The 21298-nt window shown below is 41.0% G+C and overlaps 1 protein-coding gene across 4 annotated transcripts in view; it reads left to right on the forward strand.

Annotated features, from left to right (window-relative positions):
- The window catches only part of LDLRAD3 (low density lipoprotein receptor class A domain containing 3), a 105137-nt gene that overhangs the window by 18840 nt on the left and 64999 nt on the right, over positions 1 to 21298 (forward strand). For all 4 annotated transcript variants that reach the window (XM_031505051.3, XM_085580197.1, XM_085580196.1 and 1 more), the window contains exon 2: positions 15630 to 15776. In XM_031505051.3, the coding sequence (XP_031360911.1) occupies positions 15630 to 15776 (147 nt within the window). The remainder of the gene's footprint in view (positions 1 to 15629; positions 15777 to 21298) is intronic.

Here is a 21298-nt window from a genome sequence, read left to right on the forward strand (position 1 = left end):
CATAGTGATTTTTGTTGTGTGTAATAAAAAGAATATTGAAAGTGGTCCCAAGTTCATAGTCTTTATGATATAAGCACAGGATTTGTCTTCTTGGCTAAATATTTTTGCTTTTTTGTTAGAGTGATTTTTTTTTTGTTTGTTTGTTTAGGTGCTGATCTCCACATACTTCAGTAACTTGGCCAGTATTGGGAAATAAAACTGAAGGGAAAATTTAGGGAGATAATTGTGTTAAATGAAAGCCCCCTCCTACTTCTCTTGGAAGAAAGTCTGTGCTCTCTTTAATCTTTTTTTTGCCATTCGCTTTACATCCTGTCTGATGCAAAGTGTGTGAAACCTTTCTGAAGCATTTAACTAATTTTCCAAAGTTATAGCAGGGTCTGTTAACCTCGGAGCTTTGTATGTCACCTGTGAGGCCTGTTTTTCTGATGCTAATGCAGTAGCTTCAGAGAATAGGCAAAACCTCAGTGTATGGATGGTTGGAGTTTACTGGGCTTTCCAGCAGTGAAGGAGGGAGCTCTGACTGCAACACTTCAGAAGATCTGAGCAGAATGTGTCACCTTGACTTTTAAGAAAATTACTGCAGTACCTGGGAATCAAAATTAGAGAAATGAGTCCATGAAGACTCTCAGGTGCCTTTTTAAGAGCTTTATTGCTCCCAAGTGTCTTTAATTCAGGTTTCCTCAGGAGAAAAGTGAGTTTTCAATGTTCTGCAAAATTCCTGTTCTTTTAAATGAAGGTCTGTGTTTATAAAGGGAGGGTATGTGTGACAGAGGCTCTGGTGCTGAAAAACTGAAAACCTCAGTAAGTCTGGAGTTAAGTCTGCTTAGGTATTTGGTTGGAAAATTCAACCCCAAATGAGCAGAAGCAAGTAAGGACTGCGAGTGGGTTGAGACATTGTTCTGCCAAGAAAGAATCAGTTGTCATAACAGCAGTGATGCACTGCCACGCTGACTCTTGCTTTGCTTTTGATGCTTCTGTTGCACACTTCTGTTAAGTAGGAGAAACCTCACCCAGTGTCTGTGTGTGCATTTCACTGATGGTCTCTTTGATGGCAGTGGTTGTCAAGTCGGGCACTATGTATTACTTAACAAAGTGTCCTTAAAAATACCTATTATGTACAGTTTTCATTGTCTTTTGAACTTGCAGTGAGTGAGAAGGACAGGAAGGTGCAAATGTGTGTGTGAGTAGTACTGGGAGAGCCACAATTAGAGCTAGCCATTCGCTGATTTCTTGGGGCTGTGAAAGAAAATTGAACATTGTTGTTACAGAGAAAATATGTTCAGGTTGTCCTTGTATTCCAAAGACATCTCCTGCTGCTTGTTTTGTCTTACCAAGATTTGATAGCTGCTTGGCAGAAGTCTTGGCATTGCCTGGCACTAGTAATTCTCTGCTCATCAACTTGAAAAAAATGACTGCTGAAACTCAGAAATGCACAGTTTTGAGCTGTACTTTTTTCATCATTACCAAGTCAATACAGTTTGATTTCTCTTGCTTCTTTCTTTCCAGAGATTTGGGGGAAAACTAGAAAAGCTTTCATAAAGTGTAGTATTTCTTTTAATTCTCATTAATCAAATACAATCTCCGGTAGTAAAAACATGATGTGAGACCCACTATGCTAAATTTACACCCTGCAATTTTCAAACATTAGTTGCCACTAAATTGGCAGAGTGACTGGAACCAAATATACCTGCTTTGCAATTATATCTGCTGGGTTGGTATTTATGGAAATAGCCAACCAGGCCAACAAGAATCAAAATTAAAATTAACCCTTATGGCAGCATGCTGAAACTGCTGTTCATTACTGTTTTGAGCAAGGTGTTGAAGAACCTCTGTTCTGGCCAGCCTCAGGTGCCACTGCAGTGATAATGCTTACTTTCCAAGAAGCTTGAAGAAAAGACTGGCAAATTTATGAGCTTTGCACACCCTAAATTCCAGTTCGGATTTTTTGTGTAAACAATATATTCTGCCTTGGAACCAAGTACTATGCACTTGAGAATCAAAAATTTGTTACTGAGTTTGTAGAATCCATGTCTTTTGTCTATGCAATTTCAGTTCTCTGGCTTACTGATATATTAAGCTTGTTGTTTTGTTTAAAATTTTCATAAGGTTCCCGAGATCTTGTGTGTTTCTTCTGACCCCAGTCTGTGCAGCTCTGTAGGTGATTCCCCAGCTCATGGGTTTGCTCTGCAGCCCTCAGTGTTTGCCAGCTTGGCATGATCTGTCTGGACATGTCTTCACCCCAGCTTCTATAGAATGTACACTTTGTGGCATACAAAAATATGATGGGTGCCAGGAGGAATGTGGATCTTTCAGTTTGTTTAGCCAGGAAAATGATGTGTGGAGTTACAGCATTGGGTTTTAGAGATCTCCTGAGTTTTGATTTGGCTCAGTGGAGAATACCTGATGCAAAAATTGTTGGATGAAGCCTTAAAAGGTGAGAATGGTTTTGTAGTTAACCGGAAATGTATTCATTTTTGATAGCTGAGTTGTCCCCTGGGTTGACTCCTCTGAATGAAACACATCCAGGTTTGGAAGCTGCAAGAGGGCTCAAGTGAGATGCTCAAAATATTTGGATTAGGGGCTGAAATATGTGATCTTTCTTAATGAGAGCATACTGGGAAGCTTTTTTTCTGAGATTTTTTGTCTCACAGGTACTTTTGAGTAGGGTAGATAGGATATTTTTTTCTTCTGAGACCAGGATACCTATCTATAGTACCTATAAAAGGTACCTTTTTTTTTCATTTTCTTTTGAGAAGCTTTGCAGAGGATTTTAGGAAATATAGGAAACAGAACTGTCAGGAAGCAAAAAGTGGGAAAAAGAAGAAAGTTATTATACTACACACACCGAATCTTGGTCTTTTTATTTTGTGGCCCTTTCCAGAGTTACTTGTCTACAATTGGATCCACTGCCCCCAGGGAAAGTTCATTTTTCTCACGCTCTTGAGAAAAGCTTTTCTGCTTTTTGCTAAATCTTCCTCTGTCTACCTTCATTCCAGTATTCTTCACTCTTTACTGTGCTGTTAAACACAGCAACTGTTGAAAAAGCCAAATTCCAAGATTGTCTATGTTGCATTCAACCCCCTGATTTTACTGCTAGCTCAGAAGCAGTTTGGGGTACGTGGTATGTGGAATGGTATCTTGCTGTGGCAATATTTGCTGGAAAGAATCGGTCACCAGTGCCTTGCAGGAAGATTGCACAGTGCTCCCCATGTTAATGTCCTGTTGTGTGGAGGCACTCTGTTCATTCCTCTATAGGGAAACAACATCATTGCTCTTGGCTACGGCTTCTGTTGCAATAAGTGAAAGACATAAGGTGAAACTAAACTCCAGTGAAAAGAGTGAGACCCTCACTTCAGTATAATCCCTGCCATATATCTGTCTAAGACCATGCTTCCTACTGACAAAATGCAAATGACATTTATTTTTCTGGTTTTGCTTACAGAAAGCATCAACAAACACCAAGTAACTTTATCTTCTGGATAAATTTTTATTATTGCTGGGCAAATCACGTCAAAGAGCTCAGTTGGAATGGGAGAAAATCATACTTTGAGTAAATGGTCATAAAAGCTGTTATTTCTCACTTGAAATGATTATTTTCTAGGTCTCTGGTAGTGATGATAGAAAATTTCTAACATCAAATAAATAACCATTACTTGTATACTTGTGTCATTCCTGTGCCCCATCTTCTGCTCCCACTTAACTCTGAGGCTTACCTAGTGAAGGACATGTGACCAGAGGTAAAGGGCAAATACACAGTCTTCTATAAAAAGAAACCTCTCAGCTCTAAAATAATGTCAAAATCTCTTCAAGTGGACCTGGAGCATGACATTTGAAGAAGCTTGTATCCTGTGGTCAGATTAGACTAGTATGTTAGCAGGGGTCTCCAAAATACTGTGAGAGTGGTGAGAGCTCCTTGTCAGTCTGCAGGGTGTTGCTGTGGCTGCCCCATGGCTTGTCATGGTTTCATATGTATAGGGTAGATGAAAATCAGCTGATCATAACCGAGCCTGAAAATCAAGGCTCTGTTTTGGCTTGTTTTGTTAAAATTGTTTCTTTCTAACTGGGTCCAGTTACAGATTCTGCAGCTGGTGAGCAATGAGTTGCCTTTCTCCTTAAAAATTCAGGCATGTTCTAAGTTCACTTTGCATCAATTTTTGTCACCCAGTACACATGGTCTTCATGTATGCCCTCTTTTCAGTCTCACTCTTACCTCTGTGTTGGATTTGCATGTGTATGAAGAGGTTATCATCTATTTCCAGGTGATGCTTTGGTTTAGGAATACTATCCTATATTCGCCATCGGTGTGCTATCACTACTACCTGTTACAGTCTTTCCCCTTTCTTAAACTATGGGTTTTCCTTGACTCTGATTGTCCTCTGGTAGTTCTTCTAATTTTAACTGTTGATTCAGTGTATTTAGAAAAATATTCTTGTCCCTCTTCCAGATTTTTTTAGAAGTCTCAGGAGAGAGGTTTCTGGTCTCCTTGTTTTCTTTTCTTACAGCAAGACTTCAAAGCAGGAGCTGAGTTGCCTTCCTAGGGTAGGGAAGTCTGCAGATCTGTCTCTTGTCTAGATTAAAATCATGATTATCTGTCAGCAATCTCCTCACACTTGGAAATTAGCTCAGTGTTGTTGAGTGAAGGGTTATGAGTTTTTTCTTTATTGTTAAGGACAGTGTTAATGTTTTGTTTTGTTATTCTGTCCTGCATCCTGGCCCTTCTTGGGCTTGGTTCCTCTGTGGAGCCTCACATGCATCTGTCTCTTCCAGGCTCTTTTTGAGGTGTGACCTTTTCATGCAGTGTTAGAGCCCAAGTTCTCCCCTCATGACCAGTAGCACAGCTTATCTTCCCCTCCTGATGTGCTGTCACATCTTAAATGCAAACTCTGCAGAGGGGAAGGTCCCTCTGCCAATGTCTATCATCAGGAAGATCATCATTACCACAGCTTCATCTTGGTTTGCCTTCTCCACCATTATTCCCCAGTGAGTTTGCTTTCAGAGCCCTGCACTTTGTGTGTCTAGCACACCTTTGAAATTGTCAGTGACCAGTGCTGAGGGATCCACTTGGAGCAGGCACTGGGTGTGCAGCTGCAGTGAGAGCTGCAGGTTGTGCCTGGGTGGGAGAAATGTTGGGAGCCCCAGACAAGGAAGGGGCTGTGACCTGGTGCTGACCTTTGCACAGCAGAGCGCACAGCATCCTGTGGCAGTGGCCAGGTGACCAGACACTGGGACACAGCAGGAGCCAAGGACTCAGTAAGAAGACCCCAGACTATTGGCAGCACAGACTGAGGGTATGAGAGCATGGGAATTCCTTTGTTCAGGCTTCCTCTCCAGAGGCACCAGCTTTAGCTGGTTTTGTGTTATGCACCATGATTAAATTACTTAAAGAAACCAGAGATTTGAGACTGCACTATGAGAAACCAGGGTTAATGCAGTAAGAATACCTTGTCTGATGATGTGAGTGTGGGGTGTCCAGAGAGTCAAGTGCACCCACTGGGTCACTGAGCCACCCACTGTGTAGGGGTTTCAGTCCCAGCAGTGACAGTGGCTGGTAGTAGGAATGCAACTGCCAGGGTGACTCCCTGGTAATCGGACAGGGAGGTTCCTGTGACACCAGTAAGATGTCAGTGTGGGAAACCAGCCTTCACCATTTACATGTTTGCTGGGACACAGAGTGACATGTTTGGTTCTTTGGTTCTGACAGGCAGCTTTCCTTGCTGAAGAAGAGTGATATACAGCTACCAATAGGAAATTAGTGCTCTTGAAAACTTTGCTGCTTAAAGAAGCAATCGTGGCATAGTTGTTAAAGATGAGCAACTTTGTAAGATTGCAATTGAAAATAGCAGAAGTATTTGCTTTAGGTTACCTGACCTAGCCTGAGAAAAGGCTACAGTCCTTGTTGTGTTCTTGATCTGGAGGGGGCATGCACGTTCCTTTCTCTCTCTTTTGTGATGGCATAAGGCTCCAGGTTAACTTACTTTTAAAGCTTGCTGCTCACCTGTTGTGGAGTAGGAGGAAGACAGGAATTTATGACCAGGATTCAAGAAAGATGGGTTGTCATTTTGTATGGTTGGATATTTTTTTTTCCTTTCTGGCTGAAACAGTCTTTTGCCTACTAGTCAATGATATCAATTTGTTTGTTTGTTTTTCCTGTAACATGTAGCTTTTGCTTAAACTGCATTCACTTGCAAAAGTTGATTCTATGTCTGGTCCGTGTGGTGAGACATAAGACTATGGAAATATTAAATATTGTTAAAAGTGCTGAGTGACTACTCACTGAAGAAGAGGCAAGATGATACTTTGTTAGCATCCTGTTGAAGCACTCTTTCTCCTTCTGTATTTTTGTACTGCTGCATATTTGGGCATTGTTGTTTTTGTATGCTGGGATGTAAAAGATGGGGGCGTGTGTTCAGTATCAGCTACCAATTCTAAAGGACTTCAGTGGGTTTTATGCCTGTAAGTTTGAGCATACTTTAACCACTGCCATAGTAAAATGCTCCTAAAGCACCTGACATAATGGAGATTTTTTTTTTTTCCCAGAGAATTATCACTTTTACAGCCTCACAGTTAACTTCTGCCAGTCCTTGTGATTACTTCTCATTAGAGCAGTGCTTTGAGTGATTGTCATGTCACACAACAGAACATCTTGAAGTACCACTTGTCTGTGAGGAAATAACCTAATAGTGAATTCAGTTGTTTGTTTTCTCCAGACAGAACACATGTGGGGGTTTTCTTACATCATATGCAAGGCCTAGATGAATTTGCCCAGCTAGTAAGGCGGAACATCCCAGAATTTGCACACCTAACTATCTTCTCTGAAGGTCCTGAAATGCAGGTAATTCAATACATGTTTTTAAGCAAGAAAATGTGGTTAACAGCAGCCTTTTAAGATCTCTTGCATCTGTACACCACAAAAAAAGTCCTTGCAGAAACAAGTCTCAAAGGGCAATTATAAGCTTTTGATCTTTGAAAGCTAATGTTCTGATTCTGATTGGGAAACATAAACTTAGTTGTGGTAGGTAGTTTTTTACTGGCGTAGAATATCATATGAGAAAATTTAAACCTAGCCCCTCCCAATTATTAGATAAACAATAGAACCCAGGGTGCTTCTTGTTAAATTGAAGGGTTTATTTAAACACTTCTGTTGTTCTTCTGTTGCACTCCTTTAAATTTGATGCTGAATGAATCAGATTCAAGTCTTGCTGCTATCATATTTCAGGCATGATCTCAGTATTCTCTGGGCAGAATGCAGAGCTTTGCCTGATTTTTGGGAAATTGTAATAATGTGATGGATCACATGAGCTTATTATCTCCTTGTTTACCCCTGCTCTCCATTTTATTTCTCATAGGTACATCTGTTGGATACAAAAACTGATGCTGAGTAATTGCAAGTGTATTGTTAAATGAAAGACAGGAATAATGAAATCTAAATTCTGCCCTAAGATCTGTTGTAGGTTTTTTTTCATAACTGTGTATAAATCCTTTAGTCTTTTGTTTTTGTGAAGACAAAGATAATGTTTTCCTCAGGGTGGTGTTAGAGCAACATGCCATAGAATCGTAGAACATGCTGAGTTGGAAGGGACACGTCAGGATCATCAAGTTCAACTCCTGGCCCAGCACAGAACACTCCAAGAATCCCACCCTGGGCCTGAGAGCATTGTCCAAACACTTCTTGAGCTCTGTCAGGTTTGGTGCTGTGACCACTTCCCTGGGGAGCCTGTTCCAATGCCCAGCCACCTCTGGGTGAAAAATCTTTTTCTAATATCCAGCCTAAACCTGCTCTAACACAGCTTCAGGCCATTCCCTTGAGTCCTGGCCCTGTGCACCAGAGAGAAGAGATCAGTGCCTGCCTCTCCTCTTCCCTTCAGGAGAAAATTGCAGATTGCAATGAGGTCTCCCCTGTCTCCTCCATGCTGAACCAAGTGACCTCAGCTGCTCCTCACACAGCTTCCCCTCAAGGCCTTCACCATCCTCATGGCCCTCCTTTGGACAATCTCTAATAGCTTCAGCTCATTTTTATATTGTGGCACCCAAAACTGCCCCCAGCACTGGAGGTGAGGCTGCCCCAGTGCAGAGCAGAGGGGACAGTCCCCTCCCTTGCCCAGCTGTGCCTGATGTCCCCAGGACAGGCTTGGCCCTCCTGGCTGCCAGGGCACTGCAGACTCAGATCCAACTTCGCATGGACCAGGACCCCAGGGCCCTTTCCTGTGGCACTGCTCTGCAGCCTCTCATTTCCTAATCTGTGCACACAACCAGGGTTGCCCTGTCCCAGCTGCAGAATCTGGCAGTTGCCCTTGTTAGACTTCACATAATTGGTGTCCTTTAAAGGTATTAAAAATAAAATGTTTTTATCTTTGCCGCTTCTTTAAGGAAGTGGTGTGGGTAGCTCTAGCTTGGGTAAGAGCAGCATAAAATCTCCATTTGACCTTCTTGCTGGAGAATGCTTGTCTTTTGAGGTACACCCAGTTCAGTAATCGAAAGTATTCCTTCCTCCCTACTTATTTCTGCTTCCTTTTTCTATTTAAATGTGTGCTAGTTTGGAGCTGTGTTCACTCTGCGCTGTTAATGGCCCACAGCCCGTTTCCCTTCCACCACGCTGAGTGTGCCGAGAGCCCGCAGACTTGGGGGATTTATTTTTGGTGTGCACTTGAGCAGCTGCACTGCTGCTGAGACAAGCAAATGGGGAAGCTTTAGTGAAATGCCCAGTCCCCCAAATATAGAATCCAGCCATGAAGGGTGCAGGATTAAAGTAAGCCTGTTCACCTCTGCTGACTTCCTGCATGTGTTGTTGCAAGGAAAAAGCAAATGGTTGTTTGATAGGGAATGGTTTAGAAGATCATATTTAATTAAGGTGCTTCCATGGCTAAGTGCTGAAATGCAGCCACCTACTACAGGGAATGTGTCAGCTGCTTCAACTAATGCTGTAAGATACTGAAAGAAGATACTGTGTTCAATGCATATTGTGTTATTTATGGTGGGGACCGTGATGGGTTAATTGATCTATATAGTTTGACAAAGTCAGATTTTGAAGTGAGGAATTAATGGGTGAATGATGGGCATTGGATATTAGTCAGTGTTCCTTGCCGCAGTAGTTTTTCTGTCTAAATTAAAAGAAGCTATCCATTTTAGTGCTCTGAGAGGGATGATTTTCCCATTGTCTTTGACTTCAGTAATATTTAGCATTTAATTTGAAGTTACCATAGGCGTTTCTGATCTTTTGGCTAGGACTGATTCATTTTAAATCTTGAAAATACCAGATACCAAATATACCACGTCACATGTAAAACTGAAGGAGACCAAGTTGAATCTGATCAATGAGGAGTTCCTTGAGTAATCACTAATTACCTGTTGCTTCAATGAAGAAACATTTTTGAACACTTGTATTGCAGTGGGACTGTCAATCTGCCTGTATAAATAACCCTCATAACTTCTAACATAGCATAAGCACTCTAATTATCAGGCAGTTTAAATGAGGATAGGGGAGTATAGGGATTAAAACTATTCAAGGGGATTGGAGTTGTCAGATAATTAATGGCAGGTGTCCTTTACTTGTGGCAGATGGCTTAGGTATTGTCTGAGGTTTCACTGCAGAGCAAGAGAGTGCTTGTCTTATTCTTTGCATCCCAAAGCCAGCCTGAATGTGCACAGGCATGCTTTTCTTCTGCTCTGGCAAGGATCTTTGCAGCAGTGCACAGGAAAGCAGATTAAACTGAAGACTGGCATTTTTGCTCATTTACATGATACACTTGGGAACAGTGAGCTGCAAACATTTTGGGTAATCCCAAAGGTGTTTGTTTGAGAGATGGAAAGTAAACTTCACACTCATTGATGTATTTTCCTTAGCTTTTTGGTGCTGTTAATGAACAATCTTTTTATACCCTGCATGCTTGAATTCAGTATGGGTGCCTTCTTCAAAACTAGAGTGCCTTGTTTTCATTTTAACAAGGGGTGAAGTGTAATAAAGAGATTGAGCATGTTTGTCCCACAGTCTCTCTGGGTGACTGCATGAGTCCTGACTTGCTCCCATAAGCTCAAATTGCCTCTGCCTTTTGTTTCAGTGCAGTGAGCATTAATCCAAGTCTGCCTTAATGCCACTGGTGTTACCTTGCTGACAACATACTTCTATTGCCAGTGGAGCTTGTGCATACACATGTTAAACTGAAGTTTATAGGCAAAGCACTTTCTTCGTGCTCAGCTTTTGAATTCCTCCTCTGAGCGCATCACCTGCATTAGTAGATCTCTGTAAAGTAGACATGGAGTGAGTCACATGCTTCATGTCAATATAAAGAGGTATGAAAAGAAACATCTATCCTGTGGGGCTAAATTTGAAGAAGCAACTGGACCTGAATGTAAGCGCTTGGAAGTGGTTTTGTGTTCTCGGAGGAATCAAATCTTGTAATAGCGTACCAGCCACTTGACAGTGTTCATTTGCAGTCTTTTAAGATGACAGAAGGAAGATCAAATAATGTTTGTTCAGGTCTGCTAATATTGCTGGCTTTTCTTTATTTGTGATGTATTTTGCTGATGATCAAATATTTGCAGGTGTTGAAGGTATGTCTTTTGGATGCCATCTTGCTGCAAATTCCAGTTACTGACTTGCTGTAGTATCTCTCATTTGTTTTCATAACATGTTGCAGATATCAGTAGAGATAAAATGTATTTCTGATGTGCTTAATTCAAACCTGGTGTGGATTTATACCTGGGAGGGTTTTAAGCAGAATTTAAAAATGAGTATGGAGTATAATGTGTGCATGGTGTGACAGGAAAGTATCATCAGTAACCCTCAGGCTCACAGCTACATACCATCCTGATCAAAATAATTCTCTTCACATATGTAAAGCTTTAAGCAGCAATCCGTTGAAAGTATCTTGTGAAGATCCCATGATTCCCACAAAAGACATGCCAAAGCTTTGGCAGTGAAGAGTTCATGCTTCATCCTTGGTGATAGATCCCTTTTGCCATGAGGCTGACATTACTGGCATTGTTCATGAGAACAATGAACACATAAGTGTCCAGTATTTCTTCCTCAAAACCTCCTTGGCCAAGCTGTTTGCCTGCTCTTCATGACACGGGACTGTGTGATTAGTAATGATCTGTTCTGTTATGTGCACAATTCCCTGGAGTGCTTTCAGGTAAAGGTAGTTTTGTAAAGGATAGCCTTGACTTGCTTTCTTAATACAGTGTGAAGTGCTTGCTCAGTAGGACTTGTCCTTTCATTTACTTTTCCCTGATTCTTTTTTGGGGAATATTAAATATTTAGATACCAACATTTTTGCAAGTGGCTGCTAAAACAGATTGATTTTCTTTACTCAGTCCCCTTCAGATTGAAACATGAGTCCATTTTTTTATATTCAGCCCAGATGGTATGCTGCTTAAAGTGAGCAATGTGTTGCAGTGAAAATGGACTCCTTTCCCCTTCTTTCCTTCCTCCTTTGCTTAACTGAACACATCCGTGTAGCTCCTATTTGGGTTGGATTCAAAATTAATCAAAGAGGCTGCAGGGTAAATATGTCAACTTCGGAATGCCAGCTCTGCCAGATTGAAGGAGTTTTTGCCCCTGCCAACAGGCAGTGCAGCAAGTTGGCTGCACAAAACCTGACATTTTTATGGACCTTGTTAGAAAAATGGACATGATGATGTGGTTTGGTCCTTTCCATGCCTGTTCTGAGTGTATCTGTGACACTGCTTCTCCTTGTGCCTGTGCACTCCTGCACTGGGCTGTGTACTGAGTGGGCAGGAGCATCACATTCCTGAGGGCTGGGAGCTGAGGACTGCACTGAGGATTTCTTTGAGTTTTTTGGTTTTTTTTTTAATCCATTAGGGGAGACTTGCAAAGTGTGAGGGATGCAGAAGGAGTAATACCATTTAAAACAGTTCCACATGTGCCATTATTTTGATAGTTTTTTTATCCACCAATGAATTTTTTGGGCATGGAGTAATGCATGAAACAAGTTTCTAGATGCATTGGTTGTGACTCTCAAATTGCCCTCTGTAACATGCAACTCTCCTAGGAGCTGATGAAGGTCATGTTTTAAGAGAAGTATTGGTTGCTTTGAAATCAGATCGAGTCAGAGTTCCCATGTTCCCATTCCACAGCAAAGCTTGAGCAGGGCTGTCTGCAAGTATCTTCATCTGTCACTACCTTTTGTTTGTTCAGTGAAAGAGTTAGTAATACATCCTTGCTTTGAAAGAATATTGAGGATGAGGTTGTTATATGACAGAGGAAATCCTGTAAACAACTTACTGGGTAACAAAATTTGATATCTGTTCCTGGAATGCTGCTTCATTCTAATAGGGTAGAAGTATGGTATTTATTTGTTTAAAGGAACAAGGACTTGGTAATGCTTTTGTAGGGAAGTTGTTTTTTGTTTGCGCTTTTTGCTTTTTGAAATTCTAAAAATTCCTAAAATTATTTAGCTTGGTCAAAATTTTTTCATTTAAGGAGTGTGGAGATAATGGCTGAAACTTTTCAGCAGGATAACAGCAGTAGATCTCACAGGAGTTGATGTTTGGTTATTCTGCACAGAAGGTGTTACAGTGCTTGAGATGCATCCAGTTAATGTTTTCTGTTGGGAAAATCAGGATGCTTCATGGAGCAAAAGCAGTTCTGTAGCTGGGACAGGTGGCTGTGAGACCTGTGTTGGTTCTTAACTAGCAACCTGCCCAAGTCACAAAGAAATCTCGCTTAAAATATTCACAGAAGGACTTCTTATTTTAAATAGGTGTTTCTTCCATGTGGAAGGCGGAGCAGGCTGGATGAGAGATATATGAGGTTCAATAAGAAGGTAGTGTAGGACAATGGAGAGAGATACCATGAGGTTGGCACCTTTTTGATGTTGCTGCCTAAATGTACTGCCTTAGTTGCTTAGGTTCTGAAAGAGCAAAAGCCTTGGTCATTTCTAGTTCTGTTGTCAAGCTTGAATAAACTCTGTTTTATATCAGAGATTTATTCTTAGCCAGGACATTTCTGTTCTGTAACATCTGAGAACTTGTAAATTCTAATGAAAGTTATGAAAATGACCAGGAAAGTCTCCCAGTAGTACCATACTGACCTAAAACTGCTTTTAAGGGGGACTGTGTAGAAGGGAGTTAGATTCTATTGTTGAAGCTCTTACATGCCTTATACAGCATGTAAGAGTACATTGACTGAACTTCTGCATTGCAAAGAATACCAAGCTATTTCTTTCCTATCTTGATCTGACAATGCCATCCTGTAATTTTGTATTACTGTGGTAGATTTTCTCTGCCAGTTGCAGGCAGAGGTTGTGTTGTGTAAATGCTGAGAGCTTCACCCTACAGCTCTTTGAGTGTGGTGATTTTCATTTGGTCATTACTTAGCAGGTACACGTCAGTGATACAAAGATTGAGCTCAGTGTGTTTGGTTACTGTTGTAAGGGGCAAAACCACCATAAACAACATCAAAGTCCTGCTGGTTGAACACAGAAGTGCAGAGCTCAGTTAACAGGGATGCTGTAAAGCTGCACTAGCTGGGGGTGCTGATTGACAGGCTGGTATCTGTTCAGTGTTTCACGGCAGGTGTAGCCAAGGACAAACTGTTGCCATTGCTGATTTAAAGTCAGGGTTTCGGGCATGAGGCAAAGTTGGGTGTAGCATTTCCCCAGGAGCTGCTGGGAGCAGTGAGGGCCCTGCCTGACTGGGCTGGAGATGAGCCTGTTCCACTGCAGGCTGCAGCAGTGTAGAGAGCAAACCTGCTGTTTCTCCATGGGAAGAGCAGTGATCCAGGGAATGAAACTGAGGTTTGGATGACACTGCTAAAAGATGTCTAATTGCCAACTGCATGTCTGGACATGCTTTTTGGTGGCTGTCACTCTCTTTAAGGTGATACATACAGCATGAGAGTTACAGGTGGCTCTGGAGACACTATTTCTACCTTTTTTTTCTGAACTACATTGTATTTAACAGCTCAGAGTAAATTTCCATTAAGGCATCTGCTGTGTTGCTGGCAGATTCTTGTAACTCCCCAGGAAAGTCAGCCATTTGCAAGAAGTAACATTTGAAAGGAAATACATTGTTTGAGACAGACATAGGCTTAAAGAGACTGCCTCCCTGAAGTGTTCCTCTGGTGTCTTTTGAAATAGTGATGTGAAACTTAGTAGTTTTGCTTGTGTCATGGATGGAGCATTGTGATACATTGTGGGGGAGGAAGGGAACAATCTACATTTGGCTGATTCAGAAGTTTCTGAAAAGCCTCATGCACTAAGTTTCATGCTATAAAACTTATTATTTTGGTAGATGTGTTCTCCAAAGCAGATTCCTTCCTGGGGCTTTAGGAATGAGCTAGGCAAAAGGTCTTACCTGAAACTTCTTGTGCTGGCAGTTGTGATCTGCTCTGTGCAGCACTGAAGAATGGGGCACTCACCATGTTGTATTAGTTTTTCTTGCCCTTGGTGTTCAGGCCTTCCTGGGAGAGGAAGGAGTTGGACTCCAAGAACAACAGGAAGCAAGATGGTGTAGGGATGGGCAGTGGAGGGAACCAACTACAGCTCTGCCATTTCTCCAGAGTTCCACAAATAACATGGTTATCCTCAAAATAGATGAATGACAGGTGAGTGGTTAAGCTCACTGTCAACTTAGTTTGTTCTTCCTGGTTCTGAACCATGAAGGTATGCAGGTTGGCAAGGGGGACATGTTTTTGTGACATGGGAAGGTTTGTATTTCTAGGGTTTTTACCTACCAGTATGTTGCCTGGGACTAGTCTACAATATAACAGGAAGACAAGGGGAAGGATATTTTTTTTTCCTCTTTCAGCTTTGTCTTGCAGCTTCCCTGAACTCTGTGACAGGTCATGCCATTTTTATGCTTATTAAAGCCACTGAGTGTCATTATCCTTCCTTCACTCAAGTTCGTTCGTTCATGTTTCTGTGATACCTACTTTCAAAAAAAATGCACAAATGAGGAAAATGGTAGATTCAAATGGCTGACTCCTGACAGCAGTTCTCTAGGTTTCTTTCTCACACTCTTCTCTTGATCTCCAGTATCCTGCTACTGTGCTCCCTTCACCTAGCAGACTCAGTGTGCCAGCCGCCTTCTTAGCCTTTGGAAAAGTGTGTGCCAAGGGACTGTACTGACACTAAGAAGCTCAATTCTAACTTCAATCAGAAGCACTATATTTAAAACTCAATTGAAAATCTAGTATGAATTAGTCAGTGTGTTACCTTGTGCATAGCCCTTGACTAATAACAGCAACAACAAAATACTCTGCAAGCTAAGTACTAATCTGACAAAAGCATGGGAGGATAGAACTGAGTTCATGTAGACTCGTTTTTTTAATTCTCTTTGGACTGACCCTGTGAAGAAGAGAGAATTTTTTTTAAACAAACATTGCTTTGACCAGCATAGAGGCTGCATGTATGTTCCTAGAAAGAAAATAGCAAGAGGAAATCTGCAAAATAGTATGTGAGAATGGAGAACAGATAAAATGAGAATTTAAGAAAAATAAAGTGCTACCAAGTAGCAGGCACAGGATACTGATAGGATAATTGCAAAATAACCAGGATCAGGGTCTATTTGTTTCATCTTCATTCAACCACTGATAAACAGCTTGCTCAGTGACTGCTTTTGCTGCCTTTGTTAAATCCTCAATGAATTTACCTCTTTCTCATTTGCCGCAGACAGCCAACTGTTGCCTGGGAATAACTTCACGAATGAATGCAACATTCCTGGAAACTTCATGTGCAGCAATGGACGCTGTATCCCAGGGGCCTGGCAGTGTGATGGGCTGCCAGACTGCTTTGATGACAGTGATGAGAAGGAATGCCGTAAGTGACTGCTGCTGTGACCTTATCATGCTTTTTATCACAGGGCTTGGCTAACTAGTGTTACTGCTGTGTTCTGTGTTAGAGAAGGAACAAAGCTGCTCTCACTTTCCTCATTTAGATCTTGTTGGAAAAAACATGCAGGCTTTAATCTTTAAGGTCTTTAATGTTCTTCAGTGTCCAGTTTTAACACAGCACTTGGGGAGGTACCTGAACTGATGGCTAAATTGAGATTGACTTGACTTACACTTCTTCCATGATGCTCTGTGATTTTTAGGGATCCTGCATGTACTGCTTCAGCACACTGATGCAGTGCTGTAAGTTGACCTTCACTACCATCAAAGCTAGTTCTTTCCATTTCAAAATTGTTGACTGTACCCTGCAATTTTTGTTCTCTCCAATCAAAATCCAATTCTTTATGAACTTTAACAATAGCTTTCTAAAAAATTTGCTAAATTAATTTGCTAATAGGTGTTTTTAAGTTTTAATCCTTCCTAAAGAACTTCTAGTTCTAGAGAGCTAAAAAAGTCTGATCTGGTTCTTGTCCGTGATTTCTTCTTTTTCTTAGCATTAAGGAAGATTTAGTTGATGTTACTCAGCCACAACATGAAACTTTCTAGCCTACATGTGCTAACCAGACAGCAAAATTATGCTGTAGCATAATGCTGTGATCTGAAATTCACTTGACAGCGCAAAAAATCAAATTTCATATGATTTTTGAGCAACTGATAAATTTCTGAGGCATTACTGATTTTCACGTAGCAAATGTAGTTTCTCTATGTGTATACTTTAAAGGGGTTTTCATTACACTTAAACTGAATTTATAAGAAGCTTACCTTTCCCAGGACATTTCCAAGACTGCATTAGCTTTGCTGATAGAGCAGAAGGAAAAAAGAATAGATTCTTTCAAATTACCTGACTGGAAATACTTGAGTTGTTAAATACTCCTGCTTTTTTAAACTTCATTCCTCTTCTTTAACCCCAGTAATCCATCCCTTTTAAATAATGGGGCTTTAATACCTGTGCAGTGTAAATCTCCATACATAGTTTTGCTTTAAGCCATTGAGCTTTGCTCACTTTCTAAAGAATTAAAACTATCTCTATGAAGTATCTAATGCTTTTCAGTCTTTGTAATGCATCAGACTTGTATTGTAACATTGAAGACAGGTTATTTTTTTTTTCCCCACTTAACAAATGTTAATATTAAAGAATAGGCCTGTTGCAAGGATTGATCAGTGTCGTGCATATCTGTTTAAAGCCTAGCAGAAGCTTTGTCAGTGGGAGCTTTGGCAAGAATAAAAATACCTAAAGTTCAACCTATACCTTTCAGTGAGATGTTCCTGATAACAACAGCTGTGTGACTCAGGTTCCTCATTACTTGGCTCCCAAAGAGACTGCTGGCATCACTTTTGGTGTGCTGCTTCTACTTTTTAAAACAAGCTGAATGGCAGTACTTCTTTGTATTTATAGGATGTACACCAGGAGTTTTTGTGTCTAAGAATGTTGTCGTTGTCTGCCTTGCATAATTTTTTTCATTTGATACAATTAGATTATGTTTATGAAGATTTTCTTAATGAAGGCTGGACTGGGTATTTACTCAGGAATCAGTAAAAAGAAAATACGCTTTGTGACTCTCTGTTCAAAAATTTCCTTACCAAAATCAGTTGGGTCTGGTGAATTGCAGACAGTAATAAACATAGTAACTGACAATAAAATATAAATAGCTGTAAAATGGCAGTTCATAAAAGCTGTTCATGTCACCACAGACTCAAATAAACCTCAATGATGTAGGCTATGCTGCAGCTATGCATTTTAAATTGCTGCAGAACTGTCCTTCCTGGGTTTTTTTCAAATACTTTTATCCGGCTTGATTGGCTGACAGCTTCCTGGATGAGCATCCTTTTGATGCTGCACAAATTGATGGAGATAATTAGACTGTTCTTTCCTCTTGCCATACATCTATCTGCTATTGGATCACCCTCACAAATGTAAAACTAGCATACAAAAGAGACTTGCAGGGATGTGAATCAATGTGAATCCTATGCTGGCCTGCTGTTAACAGGTCAGATAAGCCAAAACAGAATGGAAGTAGTGCTCATTTGAATCTCCACATTTGTAGTATTTCCAACCAGTATTTTACAATATAAAGTAATCAGAAGTTGGATGGGCTTATACAGACCAAATCTGGTGTTAAATTTGTTCCTAGCTCGGAGATAAGGTATTGAAAAGCAGCCTTATGGATACAATTTTTTTTTCATCATTTTAGCCTACAGTTTTTTAGTTTCCTTCCATCAGAACGGGGCTCTACTTCCTAAAACCTACCTTGCAGCGAAATTAGAGTTCTTTGTTTTCTGCTGTGATTTTGCTTTGCAGTAGCTGAGCTGTCAATGGTGAGCACAAAGCCATAGGAGTTGCATTTGCAGCATGAGATGGCTGAGTTCCCAGTGTGTTACTACTCACAGCTGTACTTTAAGCTGCTTTTTCTGTGATTCCTCATCAAGTAACTATTTCACACTGAAAAGTGTTAACCTTGCTTAAAAATGTCTGTGTGTGAATAAGAGCTTGGTTACAGGCTTCATTTGTTGTGAAGATGAGTATGCTGTGTTGTGGCATGACCATGAGGGAGCAGTCATGCACACAGGTGTGGTTATGTGGAAAGTCTTTCTCTTCTGATTTGTCTTACAGTTGAATGTGGATATCCAACAATATTTTATCAATTCTGTTGCTGTAGCATCTCCTCCTGTCTGTCCCCCTTTCAACAGGAAAGCTTTGAACTCCAGGTCTGGTCCGGGATTTTTTTGGCCAGGAAGTGGAAAAGTGGTCTGGATGTGAGGAGGAAATAAGATGCAAAGCAGAATTACCTGCACGTTGTCCATTCATGTCTTGTTGTCCATTCATGTCTTGTCTCTTCCGTCTCTTCCTTTTGTCCCTTTTCTGTCTCCTCTTCTGCAGGACCATCTCTGTTAACCATGTCACTTATGGCCTTTCCTTCATCTCCCACACTTGCCAGAACCCCCATACCCATATACCATCTGTCATCTTCCATGCTTCCTCTGTGCCCTTACCTGTTACATTAACACGTCCCATGCCAGCTGACTTTGTGCTGTTTAGTGCCCAGAACATTTCTCATACTCTTGCCTTCTGTGATGACTGAAAAATGTAACCTGGTTTTATCTGGGGAAGAGAGTTGAGGAAAACCATGGAACAGAGGGAATAAGCTGAGACTTCTCATTGTTGTTCATAAGAACTATTACTTGAGGGACAACCCTGCTTTGTTTTTTCCTCCAAGCAACTAATTGAGCTTGAAAAAGATTAATTTACCACATCAGTGTGAATGTTTTGTGAGTACTTCTAGTTCTCTGTAGTTTGAGTAAACTGCTATCATCAGTGTATCTCCCAGTGGAGAATTGTTTTTTAGTCCATCCCCATCTTCTGGTTCTCATCAGTTGGATTGCTCCTCAGCCTGTTGTCCAGTATATGTCACACACATTTCTTTGAAGTGTTGCTATTACTACTGCTTTTTACCTGTGTAGATGATTTATAAAAGAAGCTGAGGGTCTTCTTAACAAATGCAGAATTTTTGCCAACAGGACTTTCCTGTGAAACTTGGAGGGATTGATTGCATAGATCCTCAATCCTCCTCTGGTTGCATCCCAAGCATTATAGATACCTGGGGTTAATGCTTGCCCTGGTCAGGTTGGGAGCTGAATGCTGTCAGCACTCAGATCTTTCTTTTATCAGGTATGGAAGATACAAAACTTTGCAAAATAAAAGACCCTGAATGGAAGGAGCCTAGAAATGTGTGCTTGCATGTTTTGAAACTTTTTGAGGTAAATGGGTTATCTCTAGTGTTGACTTTTATATCTGCCTGCTGACCTATTCCTTTGGAGCCAACACCTGTTTCTCTCTCTTGAAAGGATTTTCATCTTGAGATTTAAGAGTGCACTAATATTCTTAGTTAAGCTCATAATTTACTCTGTCATCTCTGTTTCCTCTTTCTTTGCTCTTTGTACATCTTTGTATTAGATTATTACAGAGAGAACATTGTGAACACAGAATGGCTTTTGTCAGTAATGAGCAGCAGCTAGTGGGGAGATGGCATGTGCTGCCTTTGTCAGCTAACGAGCAGCAGATGGTGGGGATTCAGAGCATGGCACATCATCCACGCTAAGTGCCTGGCATGACAGCAGCCAGAATTAGAGACATACCAAATACCCAGGAGTCTAGATTTTCCTTTGTTGCTCTTCTGAGAGATGCCAAATTCATATGTTTAGCTATGAGCAAATAGTGGCACACAGTTAATCAGTGACTATCTGTGTTAATCCAAGGGCTAAAGAGTGTAGGCTGTGGGCTAGAAGAAAACTGTGTGCAAGGATAGCCTTGGGGCAGCATGTTCTCATGTTTGAAACCTATGTCTCACTGTTTCTGTTTCTGGTTGGTGCTGTTGCTCATTCAAAACAAACATAAAGGTAAAGCAGGTTTCTGAGTCAATGCTAAAAGCTGTGACTGGATTGTATAGATGTCTGAACAATGGGGCATCATCCACGCTTGTAAGGATGTGCTGCCAACACACTACTGGGCTGGCTAGCAAGAGCTGGTCTGTAGGAACATCCGGAACTGTGGTAATAAAAAGCTCATTTCATCACCAGCAATCCATCGTCATCAAACCTTGGTCTCTGATCGTCCTTCAGACAGAGCAAGTCTCCTCCATGGGGGAGAATGTCTTTATTAAATGAAGTGCTGCATGAAAATGGTCCATTATAATTAGGATTCCCCAGACAGGTATTGAAACCACCTGCCAAGCAGGCTTCTGCTAAAGGTCAGTTTTGTCTCTTTTCTTGAGACACATGTGCTTGCAGGGAGCCCAGTGCAATCAGAACTAAAGGTTTTGTAATACCTGCAGTCCTGGGTTGCACTCAGCATGGTGTGGTGAGCCAAGTTTTTCTGCAGTTTCACAGTAGCAGGCTAACTCTCAAGGTCCTGAGCACTGTGACTTCTATTTGGGCAGTCTGAGTAAACAGTTTAATCCAAGTGTCCAGTAGATCCAGTAAGGACATTTCTGTTTCTGTGTCAGAAAACGGAAGCCCTTGGGACCCCTGCTGAACCCAGGGTCTGGTGACAAACACTGTAGGAACTCCTACACCTGGTAGGCTGCATACAGTAGTGCAAGGATGAAGGTATGAGGTGGGAATGTGTTCTTGTTACAGTTTTGACCATGCTTCTTTTGCTGGTTTTGCAAGCACTTTTAACTGTCTTTGTCAGGTAAGTGGAATTACATTTGAGGTAGTCCTGTAATTACTTGTTCATTGCTGATGTTAGCATATTAATCTTTGATTTTATTGTCTCTTGTGTGTCTCTTAACTATGTTCTTGCTTTTACCCCGTAGAGTTGTAACTGTGTGTTTATGTATAACATGACCTTTTTTGTCACATTCCATTCTGTGTGTATCTTTTCTATGCTGAGTATGTTTGCATTTCCATTTAATATATCTAAATGCACACAGGGTTTTGTATAATGCTTTATAG

The sequence above is a fragment of the Lonchura striata genome, chromosome 5 (assembly GCF_050655825.1).
Source record: "Lonchura striata isolate lonStrDom1 chromosome 5, ASM5065582v1, whole genome shotgun sequence".
Classification (NCBI taxonomy): Eukaryota; Metazoa; Chordata; class Aves; order Passeriformes; family Estrildidae; genus Lonchura; species Lonchura striata.